General features: G+C 40.2%; 1 protein-coding gene across 1 annotated transcript; it reads right to left on the reverse strand.

Moving 5' to 3' along the window:
* Positions 1-1201: 1201 nt before the first annotated feature.
* sap30l (sap30-like) lies at positions 1202-8937 on the reverse strand. The gene is made up of 4 exons (XM_036525374.1): positions 8219-8937; positions 6005-6127; positions 4977-5075; positions 1202-2488 (listed from the first exon to the last, which is right to left on the reverse strand). Exons 1-4 carry the CDS (start codon positions 8402-8404, stop codon positions 2360-2362), a joined length of 537 nt encoding a protein of 178 aa, XP_036381267.1. The 5' UTR covers positions 8405-8937; the 3' UTR covers positions 1202-2359.
* Between the last annotated feature and the right edge of the window lie 6099 nt (positions 8938-15036).

Below are 15036 nucleotides of genomic sequence, written 5' to 3' on the forward strand. Positions count from 1 at the left end.
AGCTTACAAAATAGTTGCGATTTAATTGAACTATTCGCAACAAAAAGTAACTGCGCTTTGTTTTAATCACCAACAAGCCACTGCTGCTCTATTAAAATAACGCAATCCTTGGTCTGAAAACATGCCATTTATTAAATGCAGTAAATAGCTACAGGTATGTACTCTTAAGTGTTATCTTGTACAGCAATTTAGTCAATGCACCACAGCCAGTGAGTTTGCGTTTTAAAGAAAGGTTTACTTACCACTCAAAAGAAGAAATCTACAAACATTTCTACCTCAGGCATTTTTCAGCATTCGCCAAATATAGCACAAGATGAATAACAAAGACACCAATTTTACATGGATCTTAAATGAAAAGTAAAATACAAAAAGGGCTAAAAAAGAAAGAAAAAAAGAAAGAAAAAAAAAACTAAGCACAAAGGCATACCATCACAATACAATCCTAACCCTGCCTCTGAGACCAATTATTCCAACAGACACACAAGTATCAATGTCAAATGTTTCTGAATCCAAATTAATGACGTACAAACAAACAAAAACATTTTAAAGATGACATCATGCTTTGTGGACTACGAGCTTTGGATTGGTTAACTGAAAGAAAACCAAGGTTTGATAGGATGAGCTAAACACTGGTTTAACATGTAAAATTCTTGCTTTGTAACACCTGCTGCCCTCTGACAACACAGTTGTCAAAATGACTTTAAAAATGGACCACAGAACCTTTTTCTTAAATACAGTTTAAGTGCCAGTACTTTTGTCAATTCTTAATATAGACGTATTTTAATAAAAAAAAAAAGCTCCATTGCTGTTGGTAAAACAATTCTTGGCAGATGTCATGCATTCAACTCTGAAACTGTCAAGGAAGCCTCTGCTTCAAGTACAAAAGCTTGAATACAGGCTAATACCTAAATTTTAACTTGACTACACGGCCTTTTGATTTAAAGGCACCTTGTGCTCCTTTTGGCAGTATTTACAATAAAAATGTCAAAACAGCTGCTACCTTCATGAATGCAATTTCATATATATATTTTGCACTGTTTGATAAGAATCATCAGTTTTCAAGGTATAAAACACTAATGCAAATGTTTCACTTAATATTCAAGGCAACCATTTAGATTTTTTTTAACTGTGAGAAATTAACATTACCTGAAAATCAACTACACATGGTAGTGATTTAATTAACAGCTGTAACAGGGTGACTACATAAGACAATAAGTACATAAGTACAATGTTGCACCCCAACAGACACAGCTGAGAGGGGGATGAGGTTTTGGAGCACTTTTACATTATGTGAGAGGTACAGAAGAGCAAAATTCTTGTATGAAAGCACCTTAATCTGATACATTTTTGAAACGCAGTGACACTGAAAACACAGTAAAAGAAACATTATGATTTCACACGAGACACATATGAAATGGCAAAGACAAAAGTGGTCAAGCAGAGGACATAAAATAGCCAACATGGTTCAATAAGAGCAAGTCCATATCAGTATGAAGGAATGCAGCCTAAAATATACTGTGGGTTACATCATTCAAAGAATGAAAGGAAAAAGAAAAAAGAAAGTATAAGCTGGAAAAAAGCTGGAAAAAAACTGGGGAAAAATACTGGTGGAAGCCTGTTGGGTCAGACAAACGGCAGGCTCCACCTTTCAACGTCCTTAGTCTTTGAACAGATTGCTTAACAAGGCAAAAACAGTGTTCTTAGTGCAGGAGTCCGATTCAAATAACCCTCCCTCTTAGTGCAAGAGTCCGATTCAAATAAGGCTTCCTCTGAGTGCATGAGTCAATATTAAAGTAATTTCGAAAGCTGAAGGGCAGAAGCTTTTTTGATGACAGCGCCATTTTTATCTTTATTAAAAATTGCCATATGCACATTTTAATTCAAATTTGTCACATTATGGTTTGGAACCATCTCAAAAGTCGATATGTGTGTGTGTGTGTGCGTTGGGCAAAGAAAAAAAAAACACTAAGGCAGTATTCCCACATTAATAACATTATTATTTTCCAGTCATATGTAGGCCCATATTTATCTTCACTGCAACACACATTGTCTAACTTTTCAGCAACAATGTTCCACAAGTGTTACTTTAGTTTGTTATATCATATCTGAAGTTCAATGACTGCTAAAATGGAAAAAAAAGTGTAGAAGAGAATTCAATGTTCCTTCAATGTATTACCTACAGATAAGCCCAATGCATCTTCTGGATCTCCTTAATCTGAGGCTTACCTGAACTTGCATTTTTGCCATACAGTGGCACATTCACAACAGTTTTACCCTGCCGAATATCAGCAGTCTACATCTGGCAGAGCAAAATGTCTTAACAGTCCCACCAGTAAGAATCGCTGTAAAATGTGCAACCTTATTCAAGCTGTTTACTGCCATCCGATTTCTGGTCAAGTCGGCTTTTGTTGCTCTTCACCATATAAATAAAGTAGGTCAGAGTTTCCTTTTCATTCACCGGGATATTCCTGAAGTGACGACTCACTGTCTAAAAAAAAGAGACCAAAGACAAAATACAATACAGTTTTATTTGTGGTTTCAAGGAAACGCGTTCTACATGTGCAGGGAAAGAAGAAGCAAAATCAGAATGAATGGGGGAAAGGTAACAGGAGTGGAAACTCACACCATTGGTGAACAGCCTACTTGTAAACTAACTTCTTACTTATTATTCGTTTTTGCAAGGGTAAACAAAATGTCTTCTCATGACCCTACAATAACAACAAACCCAAAAACAGGAAAAATGGAGAACCCTGTCCATTCAAATAGTGCAAATAACAAACCCGAGGAAATGAACATTCACTATGCAGTCTAAATGGTGACATTCACATCTGACAGTTCCATTCAACGGGGCAGCAACAGCAGAGCCGTAATTGGATGGAACTGTTGACTTGCGTGTTATTAATGGTGTGCAAGTCTCATTACAGAGGGTCTGGACCTCTGGGCAGCCTGGGGAAACATTCAACTTACAGCGTGGGTTAATTTATTTTTACAAACCTCCTAATCACTCAAACAGGCTGGAAGCACAGAACTGAGAGAGCTGTTGTGAGGACAGGGTTAAAGCCAGCTGCAGGATTGCAATGAGTTCACCTGCTGATTGCACAAATACTCTTAGCAATCAATGAATGACCAATTACTTTCCAATTTAATGGTCTCACTACATATATCACAGGTTGTATATTATAATGGTTCATTAATCAGGTATAAATCTTGAAACACCACAAATTGGGCAGCATTAATGATTTGCTTTTTGTGAAAACTGAGAATCCACAACTCCTTGAATTGTGCAAAATGGCTTTATATTGTCAAAATGGCATCCTTGCAGCGGGTGCAATTTCTTTGTGGGATGCAAGATTGTTGGTTTTAACTTATGTTTATGCAAAACTAATCTTACATAAAGAAAAAAACTAGTTTTAACTTGTTCCAGTTTTTGCTAAACTAATCTCCTTGAACCAGTTGCCGTTTTGGGAAAATTTCTGGTCCTTACTTTGAAAAGCAGTTTTGTTTTCGCCCTGTTCGTTTGACTTCAGTGTCGTTTTTACCCTGTGTTCGCGCATACTTTACAGGTATCGGGTTTCACTTTTGAACAGACGACCCAAGTCATGTGAGATTTGCATTTCGGTAGTGGAGTCACACGTAATTATAGTGTGAAAGTTAAAGCCAAAGGAATGTATCACAGTTTTAAAAACTTGCATGCGATGGAAGTCAGTGTTTGATATTTCAAAATGCCTGCTTACTGTCCCCGTGACAACAAAGACAGGATTGTTTGTCATTTGGGTATATTGATACTAAACAGTGTTCTCGGCAGAGTTAATTGAAATAAGCTTATTTTTACAAGAAACAAGTTTGCCCTCGAAAGAGCTGAGCCATTTTCCCTATTATGATGGACTGGCTTTTAGCCAGTGACGTTTTACATCATAACAGCCAGTTTACCTTTACAGACTACAAAACAGATGTTCCGCAGAGTTGGCCCAACACGTTTAATATTTGGTCTCCATTGGGGAAAGCAAAACTACAGTCCAGGCTGCTTCCAGATGAAAGGAAATGTTCCTTTCTTTGCTTTAAGATCCTGTGGATTCTCAAAATAAAGCCCTTTAACTGAATGCGTTTTGACACTTGTGGTCCGGTCCTCACTGAATATAACCAACTGAGATGCACCTAGAGCTCTTTTCAGTTGGTTAGTTAGTATATTTTTTAATTGAGGGCCACATTCTGTGTACCCCACTGAAGATACTTTACTTACTTGTTGGCGATATAACCAGATTTACTACATTGAATGTAATTAAGGCTCATTTCATACCACCTACTGTGGTGACTGCATTCAAAGGATCAAATTGTGTTTCTCACACTATGCTCTTATGGGTAATCATTCCAACTATCACCTCTGATCACAACATGAGAAAACAAATCACACTTGGGAGTTCAAAAACTATGCAGGTATTTACTTCTCCATTACTAATTATTACATCCACTCATGGCAGTGAGTGACTTTAAAACCTTACATATGATATTATGAAACAAATCATGTATGGATGCATTATACAAAAGCAACTTCTGCACCATTTACTCCCGAATGGACCACAGAGCAGAGCTGCAAACCTAAAAAATAAAGCCTAACACTTTTAGCAAGCTGACTCAGCATTTTGTGCCTAAAAACTGCACACAATTCTGGAAATATCTGAATGCTCTGTAGAATACTTTAAATTCCAGTTTTTAAAAATATTTTTCAATTTAGGAGTGCATTTCAAGAAAGTAAAGTATTCCATCTCAATGGCACCTCCTGGCTAAATACAATAAAAATGAAGTACTTACTGTCAAAGAGACAGATTTCAAAACATAGGGAGTTCATTGATGGTAAAAAACTGAAGTTTCAGTTTTCATATTTGTGCCTCTCTGGCTGTTGCATTACATAAAGAGAATGCCACCATATTAGCCCTGTAATTGGTGACGCCCTGAATCATCAACACTCTGAGAGTTACCTCTGCCAGCTGGGCCTTGTTCAGGCCTGGTCTTGTCTGCAGCTTGTAATGTCTCTTGTAGCGTCGCAGCGTGTTTACTTGAAGTTGAAATAGGTCGACCTGCAATTAAATTAAGAAACGTTAGCCATTTCATCCCCTGAAGTTATTTTGTGAAGCCGTAAACATGACTTGGAGCTTACTCATAGACAAGGCACAACTGTGTGCAGTCAAAGAGCAGTGACTGATTCTACAGTTAGCAGATATCTACCACCATGTCTGGCTTTCTGGAACTGCCAAATGCTCATTAAGCGCGTGTCATCTTAGCGAGCTTCTGTAATCACACAGGAGCACTGGAGCAAGATGAAAGCAGTCCTCCAGAACAACTGCATGCAGCCAATTTTTTCAGACTACATTACACAGAAGCGCCAACTGAAGGACAAGTGTGGCTCCACAGATGTCATCTACGTGGCTCATAGACACCTTACAATCCACAGAAAAACACTGCTAAAAAGCTCACCCTTAACCTGGCTGAACAGTGTCGATTTTTTCCGCTTCTGGTCATTGTCGGCTAACAACAGGATGGGATAAAAGCTGGGTTCAAACCCAGGCCGTACGATACATGCTGTACCTGAGTGGAGTGCTTTGCCGACAGAGCCGCTTGGGAGCCCGGGCAATGCCATCTTAATTGCAAGCCAACATGTGATGTCTATTCTTCCTATTTACATTTATTCATTTGGCAGATGCTCATATTCGTTCAAAAACACAGACTTCCAGGTTGTGTCATGTTCTCATCAATTTAACTTGAACAAACACACTGGATCACAAAGCAGTGCCAGTTCTCCACCAACATTTTTCCCATAAACAAAGAACAAATTAGCTTTAGTATTAGAAACACATCACACTGCCAAATGCTGCAACAACAGAAAAAAATAACAGAGAAAAAAGCTTGAAAATCTGGTTTTTAAGTATCTATTTTTTCAACAAACACTTGTGCGCAACTGTATACTGAACTGGATTGTCACTCCCCTTCTTCTTCCCCTCAATGTTACCTCTGGTATTTCAATGTCATGATCCGGTGATTCCCCTCCATCGTCACTTGTCTTCCTCTTGCGTTTGTTGCGGACGCTTTGAATGAAGTTCTTGTGAAAGTCGCAGATATACAAGTGTCTCACCTGTAAACAGACTTTCATTACAGCCCAGCCTTGGAGAATAAGAGATCCATGCCATGTGCTACATAATATATGCTACTTCACATCTATATCAATCTGAATCTGTCTGTCAATCACTTGAGATTGTATCCATGTGCCCTGACTACTGGAGTAAGTAAAATATACCTTAAATTTTCACAAAATTTTCCTATATTAAGTTTACTGTATTTTAAAAGTAATCAGTACAAGGAAAACAGTGAGGGGGAAAATATTCAATACACCTCATTTCTGGCTACCGACCTTATTCTCAGTGTACTGTAACAAAATGTTCCAGTTTTAGCCTTGTTTTAAAGCCCTTCTAATTTTAATCAAGTAATTTGCCGTTATTTTATCTGCGCTGGACGTTCCAAAGTGTGCCTAAACAAATGGGGATACCAAGACAGCCAGGATTTCACCTGTATATGTGGTACAGAACCACAAACCACAGAGCACCTATTAAGACACTGATTCTCAATCCTGCTCCTGGGCCCCCCCTGCTCTGCACATTTTCCATCTTTCCCTGCTCTACCTACCTGACTGAACTCATCAGTGGCACTTTTGATTAGCTGAGCACACCTGATTTAATCAAGAGCATGTTAGTCATTTCAATCAGGTGTGTTTGGAGCAAAGATAGATAGAAGATATGCAGGACAGGGGGGCTCCAGGAGTAGGATTGAGAAACACTGAGGACTAAGATGTCCATCATTAGAGCACCAATGCACAGCAGCGGATCTTGCAGAATACAATGATGTTGCTGCGGAATGTGTTCAATTTTGGTTGAATCACATCTAGCTTTATACCCGGACTCACCAAGAAGAAGATTTTATCTGCAGAGTACTACACATTCAACAAAGCATGCAAGTTTTTATCCATATATGCTCAGAATTCCACTGGGCATACAAACTCACTGCCAACTTGAACTATAGTTCATAACCTTGTTATTTTTACATAAGTTGTTATTTGGTTATTCGGTTTCACTAGTGAATGAAAAATTTGCTGGCCGGTATGCCTACCTGTGTATATCCTAGAGATCCAAAGTAGGTAACTAAAACCTGCTCTGTGCTACTCTTACGGGGTCCCACATACTGTACTGCACTGTGCGCCACTGTGCATTGAACAACTGAATCGCTGCAATTTGGAAAACAGCTTTAGATTCAGAATTGTCGCACATTCATCTTCCCGGACACTTTAACTGTATCACATTTTAAACAACAATACGGAACAGTTACAAATTACATGTATAAGGAGAGAAATACGGAGTTTTGTCTTTGGTGCGTTTATAAAAAGTGAAGGCCAGTTGCAGTAATTGTTGCGCATTCACATCACAGTCCATGGGTTACACATTTCTTAGCATGCTCTTCCCCCGAAACATTTCTAATCGACTGCATTTTCAATTCCTGAGTCAAGATAACAAAATCTGAAAGAGAGACAAACGTTAACTGGACAGTGATAAAATGAGTCATTTCCGAACTTCACCATTTGGGCCACTCCGCTCGGAAAACCAGTACTGTACGTTTTCGTTTGAAATAGCTGGTTAAACTGAATTCCTTGTGGGGGTCGGACTGGAGTTTGCACAATGCTTCGGCAGTTATTTTTCTTTTCAGCAGTCACATTAGCATTCATGTGGTGGCATTCACTCTAGCGCACTGGACAACCAGGGCTTCCTTAGCAACAAGCAGCCATCTTTGGCCGGGGCAGAGAGACGCATGGAGAGTGAGCGATTTTGCAAGTTAGCATCAAATGCGATCGCTATTCATGTGTCGAAGGTTCCTTCGTACAAGAAAATAGTCAAGACAGAGGTTTCATCACTAGCCAGACACCTATTACAACAACCATACAAGAGCTAGACACTGAACCATACAAAAACTGCGAAATGGCTAATCATGACTTACATTTCTATTTGTAAACAAAATGACGGCGCTACATTCTCGAACTAGCAAAACATAACAGGCTAGCTACAATTTTATCTATACGTAAACGAACTAACTACCGGCCTAAATATTCACAGGAGTCCCCGACTTGACCTGGTACAAAACCAGCTAGTTACTCCTCTAGTGAAAATGAATGGTTACTTACACTCTTGTCAATGTCCAATTTAAGTTTCTTCTGCGATATGCTTTTCTGAATCCGCTTGCTAAAGGAGGCGTTTCCAGCTGATCGGCCGCAGCGCTCTCCGTCTTCAATCAAACAGCAACTCTGTCCGTAAAACGGTGGTGCCGGAGGCCCGTCGTGGCTGTCCTCTTCCGTACTGAACCCGTTCATACTGGATTCTCGGATCTACCGCAGACAATTCCCTCACTAACGTTACTCTAACTTTAGGAGTTTTATTCAACGTCAGCTGGCTAACTCCAGTTATCTAGTTGTTCTAGTAAGTTAACAGCTTTTGCTAGGTAGCTCGCTATCCCACAACAGCGGAAACGATAATGTCGCAGGCAAAGCAAGTAAATGACGCTCGTTGGTTAAAAAATTTCACCAGCCAGCCAGCTGGTTGAGTTGACCAATAAGCCCAACTTCACAGGCAACATATACTTAAATCAACAGTACTTTACCTTTAGCTAAAAGTTAAAGTTAACCGTTTGACTTAAGGCCTCCGACTTAGTTTAACACACCGTTGTTTTCACTTAGGACTTTCTCGTTAGCTATAATAATTCACGTCAGTCTAACCGAATTCAGATCATAGTTGTCCCTCAGCTAGCTATAACGTTACATCATGTACAGTACTGAAACGCCCCAGCTTGTCTAAGCAGCTAACTTGCAAGCCATCTACTGAGGCTGTACAGTTGACTGTCTAACTAACTGGCTAGACGCTCTCACGTTTCTACTAGCAAATGTTAAGTGAAAACTAGCGTAGGACCACTCTCAATAGTAAGATAGGGCTAACCAAGTAACATGAGCTATAACACTGTTGCTGTGCCAGGTACACAGTTGGCTAGTAGCCGGAGCTAACGTTACTTGATACCAACTCAAAAACAGTAGTAGCTAGCCCAGACTAGCTCGCTAACATAGCAAGTACTGCAATTCGTTGAGTTGTCGATCGATCGATACGGCCGCCCGGATAGCTACCTACTAAACGGTATATTTTTCTAACGGAACAAAAAGCTACGCGGCCAGATGCCTCGAGAAAAAAATAATAATTTTGCAAAACGCGATTCTTGGCGTTCCGATTCCCACACACTGACAACGATTGCTGCAGCTTTACACTTCTCTAAACGTTACACACAACGAAACATGTCTAATCCGTGTAGCGGAAGCCCGGTCCCTAAACCGCGGTTGGTCGATTTCGCACGTAGGCGGGTTTAAGAGAAGCGTCCCGCACTCCGTTCACTTGGTTCAGTTTACTTCCTGAATCTCAAGTGACGTTTAACTTGCGAGAAAAAAAAACCTCAAAGTGGTTTGTTTAATGTTCTGACACATGTGGGAATCTGAAATTAGAATGACGAATCGTTATTCTTACACCTCAGAGTGGAACTGTGTGCTGTACCATTCACAAAAAACGACACAGCTCATTTAAATACCAGAAATACGGAGACGTGCAAAGCAGCATGATCTGATTGGAAGATATGTAGCCGGTAGCCATGTAACTGTTGGCCAGCAAGCGGAGTTTTAGCAAATAAAAACAATGCATGGCGATGTGAACGTTTCCCTGAAGGTTACTGTGACGTTCGTCTAGAAACTTATAAATTTAAAGCAAAGCAAGATGAAAAATGGTAACAGCAAGCTGCCGAAAAATCACAATAGATTTCCCGGCGACACCAGTGTTCTTTATTGCAAGAGCGTAGGCTAATACATAATGTAGCCGAGCTACTATTGAACGGTCACGCTTCCAGTCTGTTCCGAACTAGTGTGGGGACCATGTGATTTTTTTGACGATAAGTTGTTTAGCGTAGACCACGCCAAATGTTCAAACACGTTTTAAGAATTTATTTGAATTCTCTGTGGCTTTGGCGTGATATAGAACAGTGGGATCCCCAACCCGCCCCCAAAATAACTTCAGCCTCAATGTCTGACTAAAGTACTGAATGGATCTTGCTGATGGATCACAATACTACGTACGTTGTGTTGGGTGGACAATCAAATCATTTAAGAAAGCTTACAGAAATAAATGTTAAGGATTCTGGGTCTCAGACGTGCGGCTGTCTTTATGGATGAAGACCTCTGAAAATATAAACACGTGCTTAATGAATTTCCAAAGTGCAGATCTGATCTGAAGAACAATTTTACGTTATCAAAAAATTAAACAAAACAACCCCACCAGTGTTTTCACATCTCACAAACGCAGGGTGTGAATTTGAGGTTTAAAAGGACTGAGATTACCTTTATGGACTATGTGTGGTAAGTGGTTATAAGAAGCAAACTTAAGATTCTTAGAAACAGAGAGGACGAACATGTCAGGAAGTGGTTTTGACCTCCCTCTCATCATAGAGTCAAAGCGTTTCCACCAATCGAGACATGCAGGACTCTTGTGATACACGCGAAACGTTGTGTGAGTGCATGGACCAACCATAAAGCCGGAGCACAGACCAACTTAAATAATAATTGGTGATAACTCTGCAAGAGCTCAGCCTCAGATGAGGCCTAATCGATAAAGTATTGCCAAGAGAATTTTGCAGGAGCTAAACATTGAACTTTCCACATATGGAAAAGATAACATAACCTTTTTACATAAACTTTTACATTCTTCAGGGGAGTAGACATAAGCTTAACAAACATAAAACATCTGCAGAGAGAAAGAACAAAACATCATTATTTTTGAAGCAGTTTAATTTCCTACCAGCAATTAGCCAGCAGCATTGCCAATATGTGGAAATGAGTACTGTAAAATTAAGTGTGTGCTGGAGGTCACACCCCTACCTGAAAGAACAAATTCAGGAAAACGCCATAGAACTATAGAGATATGTCAAGTCACTCTCAAAGCAGTATAATACTCTGGCTACACTCTGTGCTTCCCTAGTTTGCTGCTGGTAATATAAAATAGGCAAAAAGTCAGAAGACAGGTGTGTGCAGGAAAGGTCTACACAAACCGTATTGCCTCTGGTAAAAATATATTCTAAGTCTCCAGAAAATGACTTGCATAGTAGAGGTATCATTGAAAGGGATGGAGTGTGGATTCACAAGTAATGACAGGAAGGTGAAAGTGCCGGTCTCTCTCACGCTGCGTCTGTGTTCGCTTCTGAAAAGCCCGTGACATGGATTGTGCCTCAGCGTCAAATTTGGCGGATTTGGCCTTTTTCATTTTGAAGTAGCACGTCATGGCGACATTCACCACAAGGAGACTCCCAATGGCCAGCAGCTTTAGCACCAGGCATGTCGACATACCATATCCTACAATGAGACGAGAGAATGTAGTTCTGTCACTTGTTTGATGCAATGCTATTATTCAGATAAAATGATTACACTGCAGTGATGAAATAACTTGCTAAATTAAAAACAACACAAACCAAATTACTGTTTATCAATGTAAGGGTTGCAAAAAGGTCATTGTAGTAAAAATGTGTGAGAAACAGTATATGAACTACACTGCTTTTTAATTTATAAATATCCCTGACTGTGTATATCATACACACTCTAGAGTCTGCAGTTTGCCTTCAAAATATTCCTGCCATTTTGTTTGCCAGAGATAACTATTTGTTAAACACTTACCGGTGTCTCTGCACTCAGTCACCATGATGGTGATACTGGTATTTGTCTCTCCATACTGATTCCGTGCCACACACCAGTAAATCCCCTCATGTTCCTCCTGCAATGCACGGATATGGAGATTCCCTCTGTCGTGTTCCACTTCATTGTGTTCCCCAAACCACTGAGTCTCAGCACTGGGGTTCCCATCAGCAGCACAGCTAAGGATCAGGGGGTCCCCAACTGCTAGACATATCGAACCAGGAGTGACAGTAACTGAAGTTGAGGTCACAGTCACAGAGCTGGGAGCATCTGGAAAGGGAGGAAGATGTTGGCGTACATTTGTGACATGAGTACAATGCACACACATTATGTATGTGCATTAAACAGACACATACTTGCTATAAACACACACACACAGTGCGTAAGTCTTTTTGCATTTTTACACTCAGGCACACAAGGAAACAAATAATTTGTCAGCATATTTTACCCTTTTAGTCTTGTCCCCCTGTCTCACCAGAGGTGTTCTTGCAACACCTCCTTCAAGTTGTGATTTCAAGATTGTCTGTTGTACTGCTGATGGATGGATGAGGACACCTACATCTTTTACTTGCTCTGTTTCAATGCTTATAATTCTACTCCTAAAAGATTTTATATTCAAATATTACCAACCCTTCTCTGTCTGTTTTTTGGGTCTCCAAGTCATGACCTTGTGAGTAATAGACGATTTTCGCTTGTCGATCACTGTACTTGTTGATCATTGTACTGATATCATGCATTGAAAATAGAGTGGTGAAAGCTATTTTGCTCAGTATTCCCTTTTTTTGGAGCATTAAAATTGTATAGCAATCATATCCATTGAAGACAATATTCACAGTGAATCTGTATATTCTAACTCCTGATAGTATGTAAGACCTTTGCATAAAAGTTTAAGTTATACAGTTATCTATAATATCTATACATATATACATACATGTGACCAGTTCACAGTAAACATTTAGCAACATCTGACGTCACTGTAAACTGACCAGAGGCTGGAAAGTATTTTGGAATGCACCCTTAGCTAATGTGTCAGCCTCAGGGCAGGGAGATCATGACCACTCACAGCTGACGTTAAGCATGATGCTGGCTGTCTTCTGCTGGGACCAGGCAGGGTGAGAAACCTGGCAGATACACACTGCATTGTCGTCTGCCTCTGTGGGCGTGAAGCTGTACTGACTGTGTACAGAGAAATAGTCATTATCGGCCCACTGGAAAATGTTGGCGATGCTGCCAGGCTGAGCGGGGAGATCCCTGTGGAACCAGAACACTGAGAGGTCCCGAGGGTAGAAACCAGAGACCATACAGACCAGGGTGGCCTCTTGTCCAGAAACCAGGGGAGACAGTGATCGGATTTCTATAGCAGAAGGCTCGGCTGGAACACAGGAGATAGTTTGACAAAATTATGTAAGTAATCCTGGGAAATACTATCATTCTTTTCTGTACACACACACACAAATCTATGTGCTATTTTGAAGATAGTTACAAAATTTTCTGTGTCCTTACATACTCATGGTTTATCAGATGTTACGTTAAATATGGAAATGGAGACTTGCTAAAGTGCATTATAACTTTCATCTGTTGACACTGTCCCTTACCATAAAGTGAGACGTTTGTCCCAGTGCCTTCCACTTTTATTGTGTCCGTGGGCAGTGAAATTAACACTTCACAATAGTACACATTCTGATCTGTAGATCTGAAGTTGTTTAAGATGAGAGAGTATTTACACGTGCAAAGACTCTCTTGTGAGACATGTCTGCTACACTTTATGCTCTCTTCACTCCCCTCAATGTATTTTCTGAGCCCATGCTCTGGTCTGTAGAATTTCCCATACATCCAGTGGCTTCCATCTCTGGTATGGTTGAATGTGCAGTACAAAGTGACCGGGCGTCCCATCTCAACTTTGATATGAGCCGGCTGGAAAGCCTTCAGTATGTGGATGTCAGAATCTAGAATGATCAATTTAATCACGTTGAAAAACTGTATTAGAACCTGATCAACACTGACAACGAGCAGGGATTTACAAGAAATGTAACACAATTCACAAAACAGCGTTCACAGCCTAACAGCAGCCAATTTAGACATTGCGATCTCAGTTTGCCCAGTGGTCAGCATTGTGGTTGCAGTGGGGGAATATATGCTTTCTCTTGAAATATTTGGCTCAATGTACCTGGTCATTGACAAATGACAAACAGCGGCAATAGCACACTCAAACGCAACTCTCGCAAAAGCAAGACAAGTATTGATCAAGGCAATTTGCTACTCTGTAGGTCAAGTAACTGCTGTGACAGCATGTAGTGATGGGTGCTGATAGGTACTTGGAACACTGTGCTCTTCCACTGATGGGGCAGTCACCTAACTACATCTGTAGGCATACATAGGTCTCAGGACCAAGGGCAAGCAGAAAGGCAGGACATGGTCGCCAACTAACTCTATTTAGAGAAGCAAATGATGAACATGAGATGAAAAGGCATATCAGTAAAGTGCCCTTTGAATGAATTCTGTCTTCCCCTAACCAAATGAAATTAGTATAAGAACCTTACAAATATTAGTCAATCGGCATGTATGTGCAAACAAAAGGTTGGGATACAAGCTCAAAGTGCGTATGTTGTTCTAAATGTCTTTTTCGCTTAGATTGGGGGAAAAAAAAAAACAAGAAAGAAGATATTTAAGCACCTGCAAGCAGTGTATATATATCTGATTAGTTTTTACAGTGAAAATAGATCTAGTAAACATTGCATCAGTTGTAAACCACATGCTACATACACTATATGGACAAAAGTATTCGCCTGACCATTACATTGTAATGACATTTTATTCAAATACATAGACTTTAATATGGAGTTGGTCCCCCTATAACAGCTTCCACTCTTCTTGAAAGGCTTTCCACAAGATTTTGGAGTGTTTCTGTGGGAATTTGTGCCCATTCATTCTGTAGAGCATTTATGAGGTCAGGCACTGATGTTGGACGAGAAGGCCTGGCTCGCAACCTCCGTTCTAGTTCATCCCAAAGGTGCTCGGTGGGGTTGAGGTCAGGGCTCTGTGCGGGCCAGTCAAGTTCTTCCACACCGAACTCATCAAACCATGTCTTTATACTCCTTGCTTTGTGCACTGGGGCACGGTCATGTTGGAATAGAAAAGGGCCTTCCCCAAACTGTTGCCACAAAGTTGGAAGCATAGCATTGTCCAAAATGTCTTGGTATGCTGAAGCATTAAGATTGCCCTTCACTGGAGATAAG

The sequence above is a fragment of the Megalops cyprinoides genome, chromosome 3, assembly GCF_013368585.1.
Source record: "Megalops cyprinoides isolate fMegCyp1 chromosome 3, fMegCyp1.pri, whole genome shotgun sequence".
Taxonomy (NCBI): domain Eukaryota; kingdom Metazoa; phylum Chordata; class Actinopteri; order Elopiformes; family Megalopidae; genus Megalops; species Megalops cyprinoides.